Genomic DNA, 18,078 nt, shown 5'->3' with positions numbered 1-18,078 from the left:
AAAGCAAGAAATTGTGCAGCGGTTGCAGAGATATATATATATATATGGGTGTGCACAAATGGTAGCTGGACCAACCAAGGCTGCATTGGTGCTACTGACCACACCCTCAAGGTCTTTATCAGCCCATGCTCCAGAAGAATCTACCTCAGAGCTTTCTTATACATGTCTACATCTCAAGTGGTGAGCTGAGGCAAGCCCCTGACCTACAAACTCTTCATTTTTTCAGCCAAGGCTGCGAGGAGACTTTGGAAAAAAAGGTAAAAAAGAAACACCGATGATGGTCCACTGGCGGGGCAACAGCTTAAGGCCTGAGGGATCCAGGTTCAAGTTCTTGCTCTCCTTTGGACTTCCTCTGACCACCCGGGCAAGTCTCTGTCTCAGTTCTGCACTTATAAAATGGGGATGATAAAAGTACCCACCCTCCTGGGTGCTGAGAACAAGGATACATACTTAAGGGTTGTGAGGTTCTCAGAAATAAGGACCACAGAAGTAATACATAGTGAGAGCCTTAGATGGAAGATGGGCAGTTCTCTCAGCCAGAAGAGGTTGTGTTGAGACATTTGTCCAGTTATCAGACTGTGTAAAGACAAATATTAACTAAACATTTAAAAAAACATAAAATTTTATTTACTCCCCAGCAGCCAAAAGCAGCTAATCAACTTCTCACCAAATACAGCTTTATTGCCTTCTCTCGCAGTGCCTGTTGGAGGACTTTTCCAGTTAGTCCTATCTGTAAGAATTTGCCTTATGTTTAGGCAGGAAGGTAAAGTTTGTAGGTACCGGCCCCAAAAGCATCTCACTGCAACAGAACAGAGATTGGTATTCAAATACACTCAGTTTGACAATATTGCAAAGTGACACCATGCAACACACACGCTGGGCTCTCTGAAGTAGGGGCCATGGGAGAGATTTTTCAGTAATGTGCCCAACACCCACTGATTTTATGTCTTTGAATCTCCCCGTCTGCTTACTCAGAGCTAGACAAACTGTTGGTGCTCATCTATTAAAGATCAAATCCTTCTATTGGAGACCGTGTAATAATGATACAGCTGGTGTAAATCCATGTAACCTCATTGACTTTCCTGAGTCAAAGCCCATCAAGAGGGAGACCAACAGACTTGCCAGTCCCTGGGCAAGGTGGGGGAGAGGAGACACGCCGTCTCAGTTCTCCTGGAAGCTGGCACTCTGCACCACGCAGAGTGCACTGTGCTGTCCCATCCCACCTACTCACGGCATGGTGCTTCAGCAGCGATTTAAAGGGCATGGGGCTCCCGGCCGCCCCCACTCCTACAGCAGTGGCTAAGAGCCCCGGCCCTTTTGAATCACTGGACCATGGGGAAACCGCCCCCACTCTCTATTGGCAGGCCTGACTATCAGTACTAATGTCTCCAATATTTCATATTTCAGAACTCACATGACATTTTTAAGTACTGAAAGTTCACATTAAGGAATATTATAGTTTGTTGTTTTGTATATAAAAGATTTACAACCAAAATTCCTAAGGCACCAATGTTTTATTATTAACACAGTATTATAATTTTCCATAAGACAATCCATGTAGGCAGTGAACCCCAGCAGGGTGAGACACTGTGTACCAACAGACTATGAAAAATATTTTATTAACTTGAAGAGGGACTTAAAATATAAAGTTTTCAAAGTCCCAGTGAACATAGAACTAAGGAGCTAAGTGGTACTGAAGTGGCAGGTTCCACTTGGAAAATGGCATTTTACCAAGCCTGGCTGAATGTACAACGCATGGTTGTTAAGCAGCTGTTTCCACTACTAACAAATAGACGATTACTAAGAGAGAGACAAGGCTGCAGCCATGCCCCATGTTTTGCTAATCGTTTCTGTTTCCTGGGGATGGGAAGTAGCAGCTGGCTACACTCTCAGAATGCCAGTTTGGCTGGGCCGAAAGTCTGCAGAGTCATTTTCCAAGCAGTGCATGTAGATTTTTGGATGCTCCCCCCCACAGAAAAATCTCCTGCAGTTTGTCACCTTAATTCTGAAAATCTGTAGTGGATTGGAGAGGGTAGAGTCCAGCAACTTCCCAAGACTGGAAGCATTCTGGGGAAGAGGCAGTGTCTTTGTTATGTTTGTACCTAGCACAATCAAGTACAAGCCCATGTCTGGGGTTCCTAGGCGCTACTGTAAGCCAGATAAATAATATACAGACTGTTGTACAATCTGGAGCCTTGAAGCTTCATATTACTTTTCCCCCTTGGTAACAGCCTGCAAATCACGGTTTGGGGGAGATATCATGTGTCACTGAAAAAGTCAGTTCCTCTAGGTTAATATTAGGGTCCTGGATAAGACTTGTCACAAAATAGGCACTTGTGGGCATTTACTCGATCCCTTTTTGGAATATCAACATAAGGCTGAACTGAAAACCAGTAAAGTGAGGGCACTACATCACCCTAGTCAGTTTCTTAGGGTATGTTTAGACTGCATCCCTCTGTCAGCAGAGGGATGCAGAGTAGGCAGGTCGACATTGTCACTGACTGTGTTGGGAAGGCAGACCGTGATCCTAACCAACCCGACAGAATTATCACATTGAGAAGAGGCGAGAACACAGCACAAATCATAAAATACAAAGTAGGGATGTTAAATATTAGTTAAGCGAATAGTCGATTCATCTCCTGAATTCTTATCAGTTACTCGACTTTTCTATAGTCCCAGGGGTGAGGCCGGCAGCCATTGCACTCTGGACCCACTGCTAAGGAGCCCCCTGCCACTCCGCGCTGCTGCCTCTGTAGCAGATGTAGCAGCAGGTGGGAATGCCAGGTGGGAGCTAGTCTGTGAGGGGAGCTAGTTTAAAAATCAATTCCTCATGTGGACTGTCTGCCTGTCACCCTGTGCTGCTGCCTCTCATAAGAGGCAGCAGCGCGTGCAGCAGCAGCTCTGTCTGTGGGAGGGCTGAGCTCCCAGACTGGGCATGTGCGAAAACAGAGCCGGGCTGCCTGCCCGCTTGGCTCCAAATACACTTTAAATGCAGAGCCACAATGGGGATAGGTCCTGGACCCAGCACGAGCCAGGATTGAGCTGTCCAGCCTGCTAAAAAATTTACTGGCAGGGAGAAACATGTGTAGTCTATAGCGGTTACCTATAAGTTTTTGCTTAATTGACTACATGGTTACATCCCTAATACAAAGTTCCCATTACCCTTCCAGGCCAGTATGACTGTGCATTGTCTGGTATTTGACTATTAGGTTGCAGGATGAAATCACTAAAACCATGCGCCTGTTTCATGATTACTGTGTTAGCCATTTACCTTATTTTAATCCAGTCGTCCACATTTTGGCTTGCCATTAAGGTCTCCAGATAGTCTCTCCCCATGTAGTAAGGAGGCCGCTCATTGATTTTCTGAGGCAGGTGCTCCAGTAAGCCAGTTGGAATATACCTCACAATGCAAATACATATATTAAATGTCACCGAATTTTATTTAAAAAAATACCACAGTAGAGGCAGAGACCCAACAAGAAAAAGCTTTTTACTAACAAAGAGGTTTGAGAAAGCAAGTTACCTGCACAAAAATGACAGCCATTCCAGCATGAACTTCCTGGTTTTCTCCACCCCCTGGGTATCTGAGCCCCAGTGTTCAAGCCCATAATTGGTGAAGTCTTTGAGAATATCGAATCTTTCACTGGAAGAAATGTCCCAGTGTCGCTGTTCTTTAACTTCAGTGAAAATCCAAGGTTTGATCAATGCTCCTCTGTGGTCAGATAAGATCCAATCAGAAAGGAAAATAGTTGTAACCAGAGAGAGTTTAATCAGGTATGAAACTGACATTTAGCTACAGACTTGTACATGTGAGACATGGGACTCTAGCCACAACGCATTTGGGTTACTGGGATACCTGCCAGTGGGCACAGGAAAACAGCTTTTCATTTTCTAGTTAAAAGCACCTACAAATACAGCTCCGGCGGGAGGGTCTGCCTATAAACAAGGCAATCCAACCTTTTCAGGGAATCTGCTGGTTTTCACTTGGGCCTACTTTTAGGGCTCAATTCTGTACTCAAGCGGGAGCAACTCCTATTGATTTCCCTGGGAACTGCATCCCTGAAAGTGAGGGAATAACTGAGTCCCAGCTAGGGATGTTAATAGGTGAATCGTTACCCATGAAACAGCCACCTGTCCTTGGGCTGGGAGCCAACAGCAGGGGGCTGCACCAGCCCTGCCAGCCTGAAACTGCACCCCTGCCTGCCATCGTTTAATCCGTTGACTGGTTAAACGTTTAACCAGTTATCTAATTAAATGGGATTTTACCCTTTGCCCCATTTATTTACACTCCAGGGCTGTGTCTAGACTACATGGCTCCATCAATGGAGCCATGTAGATTAGACAGATAGGCAAAGGCAAATGAAGCCGCGATTTAAATGATCGCGGCTTCATTTAAATTTACATGGCTGCTGCGCTGAGCCGACAAACAGCTGATCAGCTGTTTGTCAGCTCAGTGCACTAGTCTGGACGCTCCCCTGCCGACATCAAAGCCCTTTGTCAGCAGCCCCGTTATTCCTAGTGGGATGAGGTTTACCGGGGCTGCCGACAAAGGGCTTTGATGTCGGCAGGGGAGCGTCCAGACTAGCGTGCTGAGCGGACAAACAGATGATCAGCTGTTTGTCGGCTCAGTGCGGCAGCCATGTAAATTTAAATGAAGCTGCGATCATTTAAATTGCGGCTTCATTTGCCTTTGCCAAAAAAACAAATCTACATGGCTCCGTCGACGGAGCCATGTAGTTTAGACGTACCCCAGGAGCCTGTCTACAGTGAAGACAGAACATAAAGCAGCCAGGAACCAGATGAAAGGCACTGGGAAGTCTGCCCCTAAATCACTTACCCTGTATGGGTAGAATTTTCTAAGGCATATAAGTGATTGGGCGAATGTCACACAGGAAGCAGATGTCAGAGAACCAGGAGAGCTAGGTTTTATTCCCTACTCAGTTCTGTTCTTTAATCATAACAGCCCATACAAGCGAGAGCAAGAGCAGAGCAAACATTAGGTTAATCATGATTTCTCTAAGGCTGGGTTTTGAGACGTGAAATTGGAAGTAACTCCTGAAGAGGGGCAGGCTCCATTCTCAAACAGATGACAGGCCAGTGGGCCAAACTGATCAGGAACTAGACAGAAAAGTTCCCAAGCCCCAAATTACTTGTGCTGTCCAAAATCAGATATAATTTAATCTGTATTGCTACAGCTTCCATTTCAAAGACCAAACAGGAGCATGTCACCCAAATCATGTGCTCAAGAATCAGGTTGGCTATGAATCATCACTTACAATACGATGTGTTTTTGCTCACACCTCCATCCAGTTTCAGGAGATTTCCCAGGACTCTGTAACCTGATGAGACCTCCTTTAAAGGCTACATCAGAAGCAGCAAATAGTGCTGTCGCTTTCAACTCCCGTGGGAGTCCAGACTCACTGAAACAAGTGTCTAAGAGCAGCCTTACCAAGAGGAAAACCTTGTGGCCACAGGCTTGTTTTTGGTTTTGGCTTTACTACTGCTCACAAACAAAACTAAGTTGGAAAGGTAGCCACTTACCTCGCAATCATAACTCCTGAAACTCCAGTCTGCATGGCTCGATTAGCATCTTCATAAGACAAAATATCTCCATTTCCTGTGTTGGAGAAGAGCGCCCAGAGGTCACAGTGGCACACAAGATCAGTTCCAAATGAACCGGCAGAGTATGAAACTGAAGTACCCTTATATGTTGAAAAGTGAACCGGTAAAAATGGCCTGAAGGGCTCCGTGTTCATACTCTCACTAGGACTACGCACTGCATTTATTCCCTTTATGAGTAAAGGAATTTTTTTTTCTAATTGCTGGTCTTGAAAATTCAACCTGGGATTTGAGGGTCACGATGGGTTCTTTTTGCTTGTGTGTCACTGCCCAGCATCAGAGATACAGAGCTTGCTTTGAGACATTTAGAGTGCTTATGGAAAAAACTATGTTGTTCGGAACTGTCCTTGCTTTGCCTTCCCCACAGAAACCAGGATATCTCTCCCCACTGCCTCCTGAGAAACTAAGACCTCTTCCCGCTGTCTTTGGCTGAGGAAGAGGGACACCACTGACCCCACTCCCAAACAGGGAGAAGGGGAGGATCAGCCCTATGAAAGCTGCCCTCCTCTGCCTCTTTGAGCCCATAATTACCTTAGCCAGTGCCAGGCTTGGACCTCCTTCCCAGGTGATCCTCCTCTTTTTTTCCTTCCTCTGCTATATTCCCTCAATGCTGCCACTGCTGTCTCCTGCCCTTCTAGCTTCTCTTCCTTCACAGGCTGAGCAGTGAGGTCTGATAGGAGGGAAGCTGCGGCAATTGTCAGTGAGGTTTGGGGTGCTGTGTTCATTTCTCTAGTCCCAGGCTACATGTTGTACTCTTACTGCCCCATGTGAATCCTGCTGGCAAGCTCTAGATACCTAGAGCGCATTAACTAGTCCAGCAAGGTCTGCACGGGTCAGTTAGGGTGCGTCTACACTGCACCATGATTTTGAGATAACTAGCATTATTTTGAAACAACAATGCGAGTGTCTACATAGCCATTCCATTATTTTAAAATCATTTTGAAATAACAGGTGGCCTATTCTGAAATCTGCAAACCTCATTCTACAAGGAATAATGCCTATTCCGAAATTGCTATTTTGAAAATAAGGCGTGGGCAGATGCTCCATGGCTGCTATTTTGAAATAGCCCCACCCCAGTACCTCCTGGGGCTCTAAATCGAGATAGCACGTCTATGTTACGGAAGCCTGCCTCGGACTAAATTTGAGGCTTCCCTACAGTGTAGATGTGCTATTTCAAAATAAGCTTTTCGGAATAACTATTCTGGAATAAGCATGTAGTGTAGACGTACCCTTAAAGTGCAATACAGAGCCTGTGACTTAGCAGTGAATCCAGCCATGTCCCAAGCCATGCAAAATCACTGTGGCTCATCTCCTATCAAAGCCTCACTGCATGGTTTGTCATGTGTCACTGAGATGGTGGAGAATATGCCTCACGACTGGAAAACTATTTACTGTGTTTCTCAGACCTGAGTGGTGGGAAGTAAGTGTGTGTGTGTGTGTGTGTGTGTGTGTGTGTGTGTGTGTGTGTGTGTGTGTGTGTGTGTGTGTGTGTGTGTGTGTGTGTGTGTGTGTGTGTGTGTGTGTGTGTGTGTGTGTGTGTGTGCGCGCGCACGCGCGCTGTTGCAAAATTAGTAGATTTAAGCCTGAATTAGTAGCTTTATGTAAAAATCAGGATGATCACAGAGAACTAGGGAATATTTTACAGGCCAAGTTCTACCGCCAATAACTTTCAAATTCTGCTCTGTTATGCCTGTGCAACCGTATTATCTTATCCTGGAGTTTCAGCAACATGAGGACAGAACTGTGTTAGACAATAATTCAACAGACGATTCATGAAGAAGAATGAACTGCAGCTCACTCTGCCCAAGCCCTTGTGGCTCCATAAAGCTAACAGGAATTTAAAAGTAGCTAAGAATTGGAATACACAAGGAGACCGTGGAAGAGATTAATCTGTCAGACCATTGAGCTGAATGGAGTTATAGCACAGAAGATCCGTTGGATAAGGTGGTATAATTTTTCAGATCAGAACACCACTTTAAGCTAAGTGACCAACCACTATTGGTAACAGCTAATCTAGCACCTCTCTGATACCACTTTAAGGATTTGTCATCCGTTCTGTCTCTCTACTTCCATCTTTCCCCTACACTGAATGTGCTAGGTCTCTTAACTTTCCCTCAAAAAAATAAGGAAGACAGGATTCTCTTTGAAGGAGATGCAAGTTTTGGAGGGTGGATCTTATATTAATTGGATCAATAACATTTTAACCATAACACAGATCATGTTTCCAAGAAAAACTGATTTAAAATAACCTAATCGTTAAAAAGTTTTAAAAAAATCAGCAGAAAGAAACGTACCAAACAGAGGCATAGGGCTGGCTAATTTAGCACACTCTGCTATGTACTCCCAGTCTGCAACCTTTGTGTAACGCTGTTCTCTAGATCGGCCATGAAGCTAATAGAAAGAAGAGTTACAATTAGTCCCTCACCGTGCAAGGGTGAGGCTCTATAAGAAAGGCAACAAGCTCTAAACGGATTAAAGTGAAACGCTTTGAGAACAGAGCCTGAGCAATCTGCAGAGGTCAGGGATGCAGTGAACTGTAGGGGAACTGGTTAGCAGAAGCCAAAAAAAATTATGAACATAACATTCTCAGTGCTTGCAAGCTAGAGCAAGCAGCCATAGGGATTATCTATGTGCAATACATAGCCATTCCGCTATTTGGAAATAATTTTCGGGCAGAGAGCAGGGTGGCGTTAATGATAACATGTCCCTCTCTGTGGTATCTGGGCATAGCCATCCTCCTTCCCTCACAATACAGTTTTGAGTAGACAGCTGGACTCATGCCTCCATCCTAAAGCCTCAGGCACAGGCTGCCACCAAAAGGCTTTTGGGACCAGATGCACCTAAACGATGACAGACAAGCAACGCGTGATGGACCCTGGCCAAATTCCTTACATGAAACACAAAGAGGCCCATACCGTGACCATGGAAGCTCCCCACTTCCGGATGTTGGGGATTACTTTGTGAGCCAAATTGACTTTTTCTTGCACACCAGTTCTTATCTTCACTGTCAGAGGAACGTCGAGTACCTGAAGAGAGGGCGGAGTAAAGCTAAAGCAGACAAAAGAGCATTCTTTGGAAGGTTTTCCCTCTCAGCGAGGGGATGCTCGGTACTCACCGAATTCATTCCTCTGACTATCTGTTCAAACTTGTTGGAACGGTTCATTAAGGCACATCCACCTCCCTGTGGGATAAAACAGGCAGAGTCAGATATCCTGGTATTTTCACCTACCCCAAGACCCTTATATGGTAGGAAGTATAGGAATGGTTTATGTATTACAGTATTGTGGGCCAGGGATCATATGCAACTCCAGTGGGAGCATTACCATAGTTCTTCCAGGATCTAAAAACAGTGGGTGATTAAGGTGAATCACCAGAACTGTAAACAGCCCCAGAGAGGTTGGACCACCTCTACAAGCGGCTCTCAGGGTACGTCTACACTTGCACCCTAGGAGTAACGTTAGTTCGAACTAAGGGGTTTGGTTCAAACTAACGCATCCCGGCCCACACTTTCACTTTCGGAACAGCTGTTGATCGGGTTGTCCCATAGATGTTGTGTCAGTTTAAATTCGGAGTAACGCGCTGGCGAGATCATGCTAATGAAGTGCGGGATGTTTAAATCCCCACTTCCTTAGCCATTTCGGTCACCTGCATTTGCATCCCTAGTTTGAACTAGGGTGCAAATGTAGATGTACTCTCACATACCAGTTCAAACTGTGTTTTCCAGAGACTAAGAAAGGGCTTTTGGTATAAAAAAGATGAATTTAAACTGACACAAGGCTTTCCTTCTGATTCAGCAAATGGACAGGATTTTGATATAAATCATTGATACAAGCCCTGGAATACAGAAGGTTAGTTTAGGTGGGGGGAGGGATAGCTTAGTGGTTTGAGCATTGTCCTGCTAAACCCAGGGTTGTGAGTTCAATCCTTGTGGAGGCCATTTAGGGATTTGGGGCAAAAATTTGTCAGGGGTGGTACTTGGTCCTGCTGTGAAGGCAGGGGACTAGAGTCAATGATCTTTCAAGGTCCCTTCCAGTTCTAGGAGCTAGGCAATCTCCATTAATTAGGTATAGAAATGATGGTCCTTAGACTGAGCAGGCAGTGGCAACATTTAAATTGGGTCATGAATAGACTAGCAATTGGGAGGTAATCCAAAGGAGAGAAATCTTCTCAGGGAAAGGATGGAGGATATTGCTAAATGTTACCTTTTTATACACCAGATCTATGGGACACCCAACATTGATGTCTACAAAATCCATTTCAATGGTCTGGTTCAGAAGCTCTGCACATCTAGTCATCGTGTCTGGAAATGCTCCCTCTAGCTGAAAGCGAACACAGGACAAACAAGGAGCTGACCTCTCCAAAGGAAATGCCAGAGTCTCAGTTTAAAAACACAAGGGCAGTTCACCGACAGGGAAAATTACACCCTCCAGATGCCCATTGGGTGATGTTCCCTTCTACATGAGTTCTTGCCCTTACTGCTGAAGAAAGGATACTGGACCTGCACTCCAAAGATGTCTTCCGTGTAGTGCCGCTTCAAGAGAGCCCATTCAGATGACTGGCCTTGGAGCAAGTTTGTGCACACGGCCATTTCTCCACAGGTGACATCCGCTCCAAAACGCTTGCATATCCTCCGGAAAGGGAGGTTACCACACTGAAACCCAGGGCAACAGGACAGAGTTAGGATCAATGTTAGCAAAGTTTCTGACCTGTATTACACAGGCAAGGAAACTGTCCCATCAAAGTGGCACACTGTTGGAATTATTCTGCGTACCGTTGTTAAGGGAGCCAGATAGAGTTTGCCTTGGATATCCAACTGGAAAACAAAGATCAGAGAGGCCTGTTAGAAGAGCTAAAATAGTGAAAGACAAGTGGACAATTTTAGGTACACACAGTTTAGATTTTACATCATTTGTCACATTTCCTTTTAGTTTCCATGAAAACAGTCTTTTTTTAAAATTTAAGCATTCCTCTGCAGCATTTGAAACCTCATACTGCAGCGCTGTGCTAGAGCCTGAGAATGAGAAAATCTGACTATAATCTATTTGCCTTACCCAAGCTGAGGAAAGTGAAAAATAGCTATAGAAATGGGGGGAAAACAACATTTTCATAATGGAAGGGAGTATGACAAGTCAGAAGGGAGCTAGGTTTTTTGAAAAGCAATGATTTTTTTCTTAGTCTGACAGCCTTTCTGGATCTATTTCCTCATAATGAGACATTCGCCAGGTGAGCTTAGATCAGAAAGTGTTAATACCATCTAGAGTTAAGTGATTTCCACACAAAGCAAGACAATGTTTTTCTGGGCAACAGACCTGAAAAGCATTTATTACAAAATAACAATTAACATCACAATCATCAAAGATTGAAATCATTAACTGTCTAGCCATGTGTGAGAACAAAGCTTAGGGGGAGCAGGAAAAGGGGTTTTGATTAAGCAGAAGAACAACACATAATGCACACTGCTACACATGGGAGGGCGCAGCCCTTTTTTGACACTCAGGCTGGATAACTAGGGTTACATTGTGTATTAAGAGAGAATCACGGTCATACATTTTAAACCAAAGTCCTGGGAGTTCTCTGATCACAGTAGACAACTGTGTGCTGAGGCCTCCAATCTCCACTACAGGTTGACTTTGCAAGTAAACCTTTATTGTAGTTGGTTTTGTTGTTTTTGTTTTGTTTAAATGCAGAGCCAGAAAGACTTGTCCTTCACCCCAGGACTAAGGGCATGCTCATGCGGTATGTTTCACCAGCATGTGTGGCACCTCAGCCCCAACTCAACTCAGCCAAGACTGCCCGTTATCCTGGCTGAGGCTTTTCAAGCGAAGCTTTAAAACCACCTGATTGCTGCCTGACCAAAGTCCCAGTCCCAGTCCTAATACCGCATACCCCACAGGCTAGGGCCCCATCCCCAGCTTTCTTACTTACTCTTTTTTTCTCACATGTCCGCAATTTTATAACATCTTCGTCTGTCACTGGGCCTGTTGTTCTGAGGATGGAATCCTTTGATGCATCTTCTAGGCAGGGACTCTGCACGGCTGCTGAGCCAGCAGCTTCTCTCTTCTCTGACCCTGAGACATCTTCTGGTTCCTCTTCTCCAAGAGGTTTGACATCCACGTCCTCTGCATCCTCTTTGGACGCTGTACAGTTTGTCACCAATTTCTCTCCCGTTGAGTTGCCTGCTGCCTTGTTTCTCATATTGCCTGCACCGCTGGTCTTGCCCAAGTGACTAAGATACTCATTAGATTTGTCAAAGCAAACTTTTTTCTTGCGCAGCTGCTGCTGTAGCTCTTTGCTGAGGCTGTTTTTCACCAATGGCTTCCCTTCCCACTGCTTTACAAGGTCCTCATTAATGACGTTCCGATAGTCCTCTCCCAAGTGAGAGCTAGCAAAGCGGCATGTCACTCCATAGATGCACTTTCCGAAGGTCTTGAAGAGCACGCAGCTATCCCCTAGGTCTGAGGGCTTCACCGCCATGTACTCTCCAACATCATGCAGGAAGCGGCACCGTGAGCCAAAGAAGCACTTCTCCGCACATTCCTTAAACAGCACAACACACTTTCAATGTAAACCCATCAATAACTGTCCTCAAAAATGGGCTCATTTTTTACTGTACGTCAGCTTTGTTTCCAGGAGTTCCATAGAATTCAGTTACACTCTGACCTTTCCTGATCGTTTGTGTGGTTTAGACAAACTAGCATCAGGGTAAAACAACATCAGTGCAACTACATCAATGCAAGCTCCTAATATAGACACACTGATTCAGTGCAAAACGGGACTTGCACAGATACAAATGGCCCCAGTGACTTATGGGAATAATTTGCACTACTGCAAATTCCCTATTACCCTCTTGCAGTACATCTATAGTGGCGGACACAGGGGTTGTGCGAGCACAAAAGTCCGGAGACTAGATGGGGCCTAAATTAAGTGCAAGCTCCTTAAGGCTTTATAGCTCAATTATTCCCTCGAGAATAAGTAACACCCATTTCATAGGTAAATACATGGCTTATTCAGGAAGTATTGATGGGAATCCAAATGCATGCTGGGTGCTTTATAGCTAAAGATATTCTCATCTAAAGAACCTGAGGTTGCCCACTAGGGATGCGAAAGGTTACAGGTAACGCTTACCGGTTCCGGTTACCTGGTAACTGGTGGGGGCTACAGCAGATCACTGTCTGGCATGGGCAGAGGGTTGCTCCAGCCATGCAGGGAGCCCACCTGTAGGCAGGAGCTATTCCGGCGTCTGGAGCAGTCTCTGTCCATGGGGAGCCTGCCAACAGAGCTGCTGAGGCTCTGTCCACAGGGAGACGCTGTGGACAGGGGCTATTCTGGCAAGGCCTGTGAGCCAACAGCACCATCCCAGTGAGGTAGCTGGGAGCTGGCAGAGGTCCCCAGCCCGGATCCCCCTGTAGTCAGTTAACCATTTAAATGTTAAGACAACTTAATGTTTAACCGGCTAACTGATTATTAATTGGGATTTTACATCCCTATTACTAACCATAGCAGACTAGCTACTTACCTGGATTACTGATGGGCATAGCCTGTCCTTTTCATAGTGATTTGGCTTCATACATGGCCGACTTTTATTCTGTCCTCTGGCTCTCTTCCGTCCCTGGGGTTTCTCCCCCTCCTCTTTTACAACTTCCTCTTGGCTTCCTGGCTCCCTAACTTGATCATCACCATCTAGCTTCATCTGTTTGGCTGGAGGCTCTGTCTGCTCGTTGCTGGCAGACGCTTGCTCACCTTCATCTTGACTATTTTCCTGATTCCTGGATTCCCTTTCTGCTTTGAGATATGCATGGAACTGTTCTTTCGAGGTAAGATACCTACAGAGCAAGAGAGAACTTTCATTAAAGTCCTGACTGATCATTTGACATGCACTACATTAGACAGCAAAGTTTACTGACGAGGGAATGGGGAGACTGAATGAAGCATATTCTACGCCAAGGACATTAAAACCAACACTAACTTTTCTGACGACTGGTGGGCCACAAAGCAACACATTAAATAAGCTCATCCTTGAGCTAGTATTTTCATCTGCTTCATAGACACTAGGTCAGTGGTCCCCAACACGGTGCCTGCGGGTGCCATGGCACCCGCAAGGGCATTTGTGTGCGCCCGCCAAGTGCTCGGGGCTGGCCTGGCCCTGGGCACGTAGCACATGCATGGTGCTGGAGCCGGAGCCGGCCCCGGGTGCATGGCGCATGGTGAGCGCCGGCCCCGGGAGCACCATGGATTGGGCGCGCGGCACTTGGAGGGGGCGCCAGCCCCGGGTGCGCGGCGCTTGGAGGGGGTGCCAGCCCCAGGCACATGGCACTTGGGGGGGGGGGGGGTGACAGCCCTGGACACGCAAGTGTCCCACCCTCTGGCGCCCGGTGGGCGAACGGCCACGCCCCCTGGCGCCCGGCAACCTCCAATGGTTGGGGACCACTGCACTAGGTTCACAGGGTTATTGAAAACCAAGTTAAGGCCCCACTTCTTCACTCCAATGAGACTGTGCATAGACATGAGTGGAAAGTAGGACCCCTCACTTGAACTACTAATGCCACATGATTGAGCAGAAAGCCAGGCACAACAGAGCTCAGGTCTCCCTTCCAGTGTATCCTCCCCGTATATCAGAATAAGGGGATAACTGGCAAAGGAAGTAGCTCCACTGGGAATTAGGGATGTAAAATCCCATGTAATTAGTTAACTGGTTAAACATTAAGTTTAACTGGTTAACTGATTAAATGAGGGGAGGAGATGGTTGTTGTGGAGAAAGGCTCCTCCGGCTGGGCAAGAGCACCTCTGCCCATGGTACACCCTGGGGTTAGCCCTCTGTGGACGAGGGCTGCTCCAGCTGGGCTGGAGCCCCCCTGCCCATGGCGTGCCCACTGTGGATGGGGGCGGCTTTGTCCGGGCTCAGCTATTAAGGGTGATGTTTACTAGTTAACCATTAACATCCCTACTGGGTATCGTCAGCTGTTCCCCCCCCCTGCAGTTCACAAGCCAATTGGATCAAACTAGAACAAGGGAGGCTGTAGCATCTGTGAACTGCCTCTCTGTACTAAAGATGAGGTCTGATGTACGGTGTATTCCTCATCTCCATGGCTAGATCTTTGGAGTTGGAAAGGTCTTTACCATTGAAAAACTGAGGAAGCACCTCTTGCCACCTCAGTAAGTAGAGCAGCCAGCCTTTACTAGCATCTTCTTCTACAGAGAGCAGCAACAAACAGTTAAACTCGTCTTAAGTGATCACTTATACAAGATGTGCCAAGTTTATTGATACCGCTTCCCACTCTGACCATTTTTTCCACCTGCTATGTTTTGTTATAATCCTAGTGTGTGACCTACCTGGGACAGAGACTGTCTGTACAGTTCATGCATATTGGGTCCCAATTTTTGACTGTTAGGATATACCAGGGTAGAGAACCTCAGGCCTTGTTGCTGGATGTTGCCTGGATCTGGCTCAGGACCCCCTCCAGTATTGGGAAGCCCATGCTGGCATTCCAGCCCTGCTACGGGGCTGGAGCACACAAAATCTATTAGGCTAGGCCCCTCTCAGCTCAGGAGAGAGAGGAATGGGAAGTGTCTTTCTCCTTCTCAATCAGGGGCAACGTCAGTGAGGGTTTTTTTTCTTCTTCTCACTTATGTGTGGCTCTCGACTGACTTTTTTGTGGGCCAGCAGCTCCTGACCTACTAAAGGTTCCCCACCTTGGGCTATACTGTTAATACAAAAAATTAAGGGACTGACAAAAGTTGGCTGCTTAATGGAGGTGGAGCAGAACCGCAAAAACTGCACATTAGAGACTACATTGGATTGGTCTCCTAAAACAGAAGGGTGCCCCCCAAAGCTATATTTAGCCACCTAAAAAAAAAGTGGCTCTTGCTGAGTTCGATGTAATTGTGTGCGCCCACATGGCCTCTGAAAATGTAGTCACTTTTATTTAAGATGCTGACCTTTAAATGTGTAACCTCACAAAGCTTGCCATGGTCTCTCACACAGGTTTCCCTAATGCATTGGTAAGCTGAAGACAGTAACACTTAACTCATCCTGGGCTATGGTCATAAGGCTGCCCAAGCCCTGTTTTCCAGTTGTTCTTCCTCATTTACTCTCATTCCATAGTTTAAGGCCTCGGATGAGCCTTCATGCAAACTATGAAACACATTTTTAGAGCCCTGCATGGATACAAAATTTGTACCTGCAAAAATGAGCATGGATATCTGCACACACATCCGCAGATGCGGATACTTGCGGATATCAGTGAATTTGCTGGACTCCAAACATTTTTTATAAAAGGCATTTGCTGATATTTGCTGGGTGTTGAATGACCAACTGCTTTTTAACTACCTCAAACTCACAACACTACAACAATGGGAATTTTATGGGGCTAGCGGGGGAAAGGCACTGCAGGATTTCTATAGGATCATAGAATTAGAAGGGACCTCAAGAGGTAATCGGGTCCTGTTCCCTGCACTCACAGCAGGACCAATCCCCATCTAAATCATTCCTGATAGATGTCAGTCTAACCTGCTCTTAAATCTCCAATGATGGAGACTCAATAAACTCCCTAGGCAATTTATTCCAGTGTTTAACCACCCTAGCAGGAAGTTTTTCCTAATGTCCAACCTAAACCTCCCTTGCTGCAATATAAGTGCATTGTTTCTTGTCTTATCATCAGAGACCAAGAAGAGTAAGTTTTCTTCCTCCTCCTTGTAACAACCTTTTAGACACTTGAAAGCTTCTCTCATGTCCCCTCTCAGTCTTCTCTTTTCCAACCTAAACAAGCCCAATTATTTTAGTCTTCCCTCACAGGCTGTTTTCTAGACCGTTAGTCATTTTTATTGCTCTATTCTAGACCTTTGCCAATTTGCACATCTTTCCAGAAATGTGGCGCCCAGAACTCGACACAATGCTCCAGGAATCACTTCTGTCTTGCTTACAACAATCCTGTTAATTTTAACCACACAGCAGGTCCTATGTTGCTGATTCTTCTTTTCAGTACCAACTTGGCAGGCACCCAGAGGCCAGAACCTTTTTGCAGGAAGGGAGCAGAGAGCTCCTGGCGTAGCAAGGGAAGGAGGGTGATGATGGGGGGAAAGGGGGAGGAGTCTCTGGAGATGGGAACTCCTGAAGGGCAGAAGAAATGGGGACTAGGAAGGAGGGGGGCTTCTGCGGAAGCCAAGGGGGATATTTGGAAAGGGGGGGGCCTCCTACAGAAGAAGGGAGAAGGCAGATTTGGAAAGGAGGGGGGCTCCTGTGGAAGTGTGGGGGGAATTTGGAAACAGGGGGCTCCTGTGGGAGTGGGGGAGGGGAATTTGGAAAGGGGAGGCTCTTGTGGAAGCGGGGGGGGGGGAGATTTGGAAAGGGGGGCTCCTGTGGGAGCAGGGGGTGGAATTTGGAAAGGGGGCTCCTGTGGGAGTGGGGGAGGGGAATTTGGAATGGGGGGGCTCCTGTGGGAGTGGGGGAGGGGAATTTGGAATGGGGGGGCTCCTGTGGGAGTGGGGGAGGGGAATTTGGAAAGGGGGGGCTCCTGTGGGAGTGGGGGAGGGGAATTTGGAAAGGGGGCTCCTGGGGGAGTGGGGGAGGGGAATTTGGAATGGGGGGGCTCCTGTGGGAGTGGGGGAGGGGAATTTGGAAAGGGGGGGGCTGGCGGGGGTCCCTAAGCAGGGGCTGGGCCCAGCCGGGTGAAGGGGGAGGGGCGGGGGCGGCCCGTACTCACAGGGCTCTGATGGGCGCCACGCCGGCTCCCGCCGCCTCCATGCCGCGCGCCGCAGAGGGGGAGGGGGAAGGCGCAGGCCGCGCTCGCACGCGCTCACTCACCCCGGGCGCGGCCCCGGCCCGGAACTCACTCAGTGCGTGCGCGCGCCCGCCCGCCTGGGGGGCGGGGCTGGCTTGGGAGGAAGGGACCAGGAGAGGGGGCGGGAAAAGGACCGTACCATGTAGCCGAGGATGGCGATAGGCCCCAGGTCATACCATGTGGTCTGGACCGTAGGGGGTGATAGAGTAGGTGGTGGGCCATAGCTCAGCAGAGCTCCAGGTGCAGGCCTGGGTCAGAGGGGGCAGTAGCCCCAGGGCTGGGAGCAAAGGGGCTGCCCAGCAGCCAGTGGGAGGGTGGCCCTGGGCCATGGCTCCACCCATTGGCAGCGCAGCCAGTACCCGGGTACTGGCCAAGTTCCCTGCTGGCGTTTGCCTGAAAAGGCCAAGACGGGCTGCCCCCCGGCCACGCCAGCTCCGTAATGGGGCTGGTTCTCTGGGCTCTCTGCTGTAGGGAAGGGCTGTCGGTTGGCGTATATCCAACATGAGTCTGGTAATATTTGGGGTTTCTCTTAAGGCCCCAGCTCATGGAGTCCTGTGACCCTGGGAGACTCTCAGCTTTCATTCCATTAAAACAAAATCACCTAGTCCTTGTGGTTCTGGGAGAACAGCTTGAAAACACGTTCTGAAAAACCAGACAAGGAGGAAAAAAATCTCATGATTTT

The 18,078-nt window shown here is 47.3% G+C and overlaps 1 protein-coding gene across 2 annotated transcripts; it reads right to left on the bottom strand.

The window, feature by feature from the left end:
- Positions 1 to 604: 604 nt before the first annotated feature.
- DUS3L (dihydrouridine synthase 3 like) lies at positions 605 to 17,495 on the bottom strand. Of its 2 annotated transcripts, none has more exons than XM_075902997.2 (13): positions 17,420 to 17,495; positions 13,136 to 13,442; positions 11,545 to 12,156; positions 10,391 to 10,432; positions 10,118 to 10,270; positions 9,822 to 9,938; positions 8,735 to 8,800; positions 8,535 to 8,645; positions 7,914 to 8,010; positions 5,542 to 5,617; positions 3,524 to 3,712; positions 3,272 to 3,400; positions 605 to 799 (listed from the first exon to the last, which is right to left on the bottom strand). In XM_075902997.2, the coding sequence occupies exons 2-13, from the start codon at positions 13,307 to 13,309 to the stop codon at positions 727 to 729; spliced, it is 1,839 nt and encodes a 612-aa protein (XP_075759112.2). In that variant the 5' UTR covers positions 13,310 to 13,442; positions 17,420 to 17,495; the 3' UTR covers positions 605 to 726. The 2 variants fall into 2 exon arrangements, with proteins under 2 accessions (XP_075759112.2, XP_075759111.2); XM_075902996.2 differs by having other exon boundaries at positions 17,319 to 17,450.
- Positions 17,496 to 18,078: the final 583 nt, after the last annotated feature.

This window comes from Pelodiscus sinensis, chromosome 32 (assembly GCF_052426305.1).
Source record: "Pelodiscus sinensis isolate ZL-2025 chromosome 32, ASM5242630v1, whole genome shotgun sequence".
Taxonomy (NCBI): Eukaryota; Metazoa; Chordata; order Testudines; family Trionychidae; genus Pelodiscus; species Pelodiscus sinensis.
The sequence above is the reverse complement of the archived record's forward strand: the minus strand, read 5'-3'. Positions and strand labels throughout refer to the sequence as shown.

Coding starts and splice junctions, on each gene's coding strand:
- DUS3L (XM_075902996.2), bottom strand. CDS start 17,359: ATGGAGGCGGCGGGAGCCGGCGTGGCGCCCATCAGAGCCCT. Junction 10,433..11,544: donor GGACATGTGAGAAAAAAAGA/GTAAGTAAGAAA, acceptor TTTGTTTTCCAG/TTGGATATCCAAGGCAAACT. Junction 9,939..10,117: donor AAGACATCTTTGGAGTGCAG/GTCCAGTATCCT, acceptor GTTCGCTTTCAG/CTAGAGGGAGCATTTCCAGA.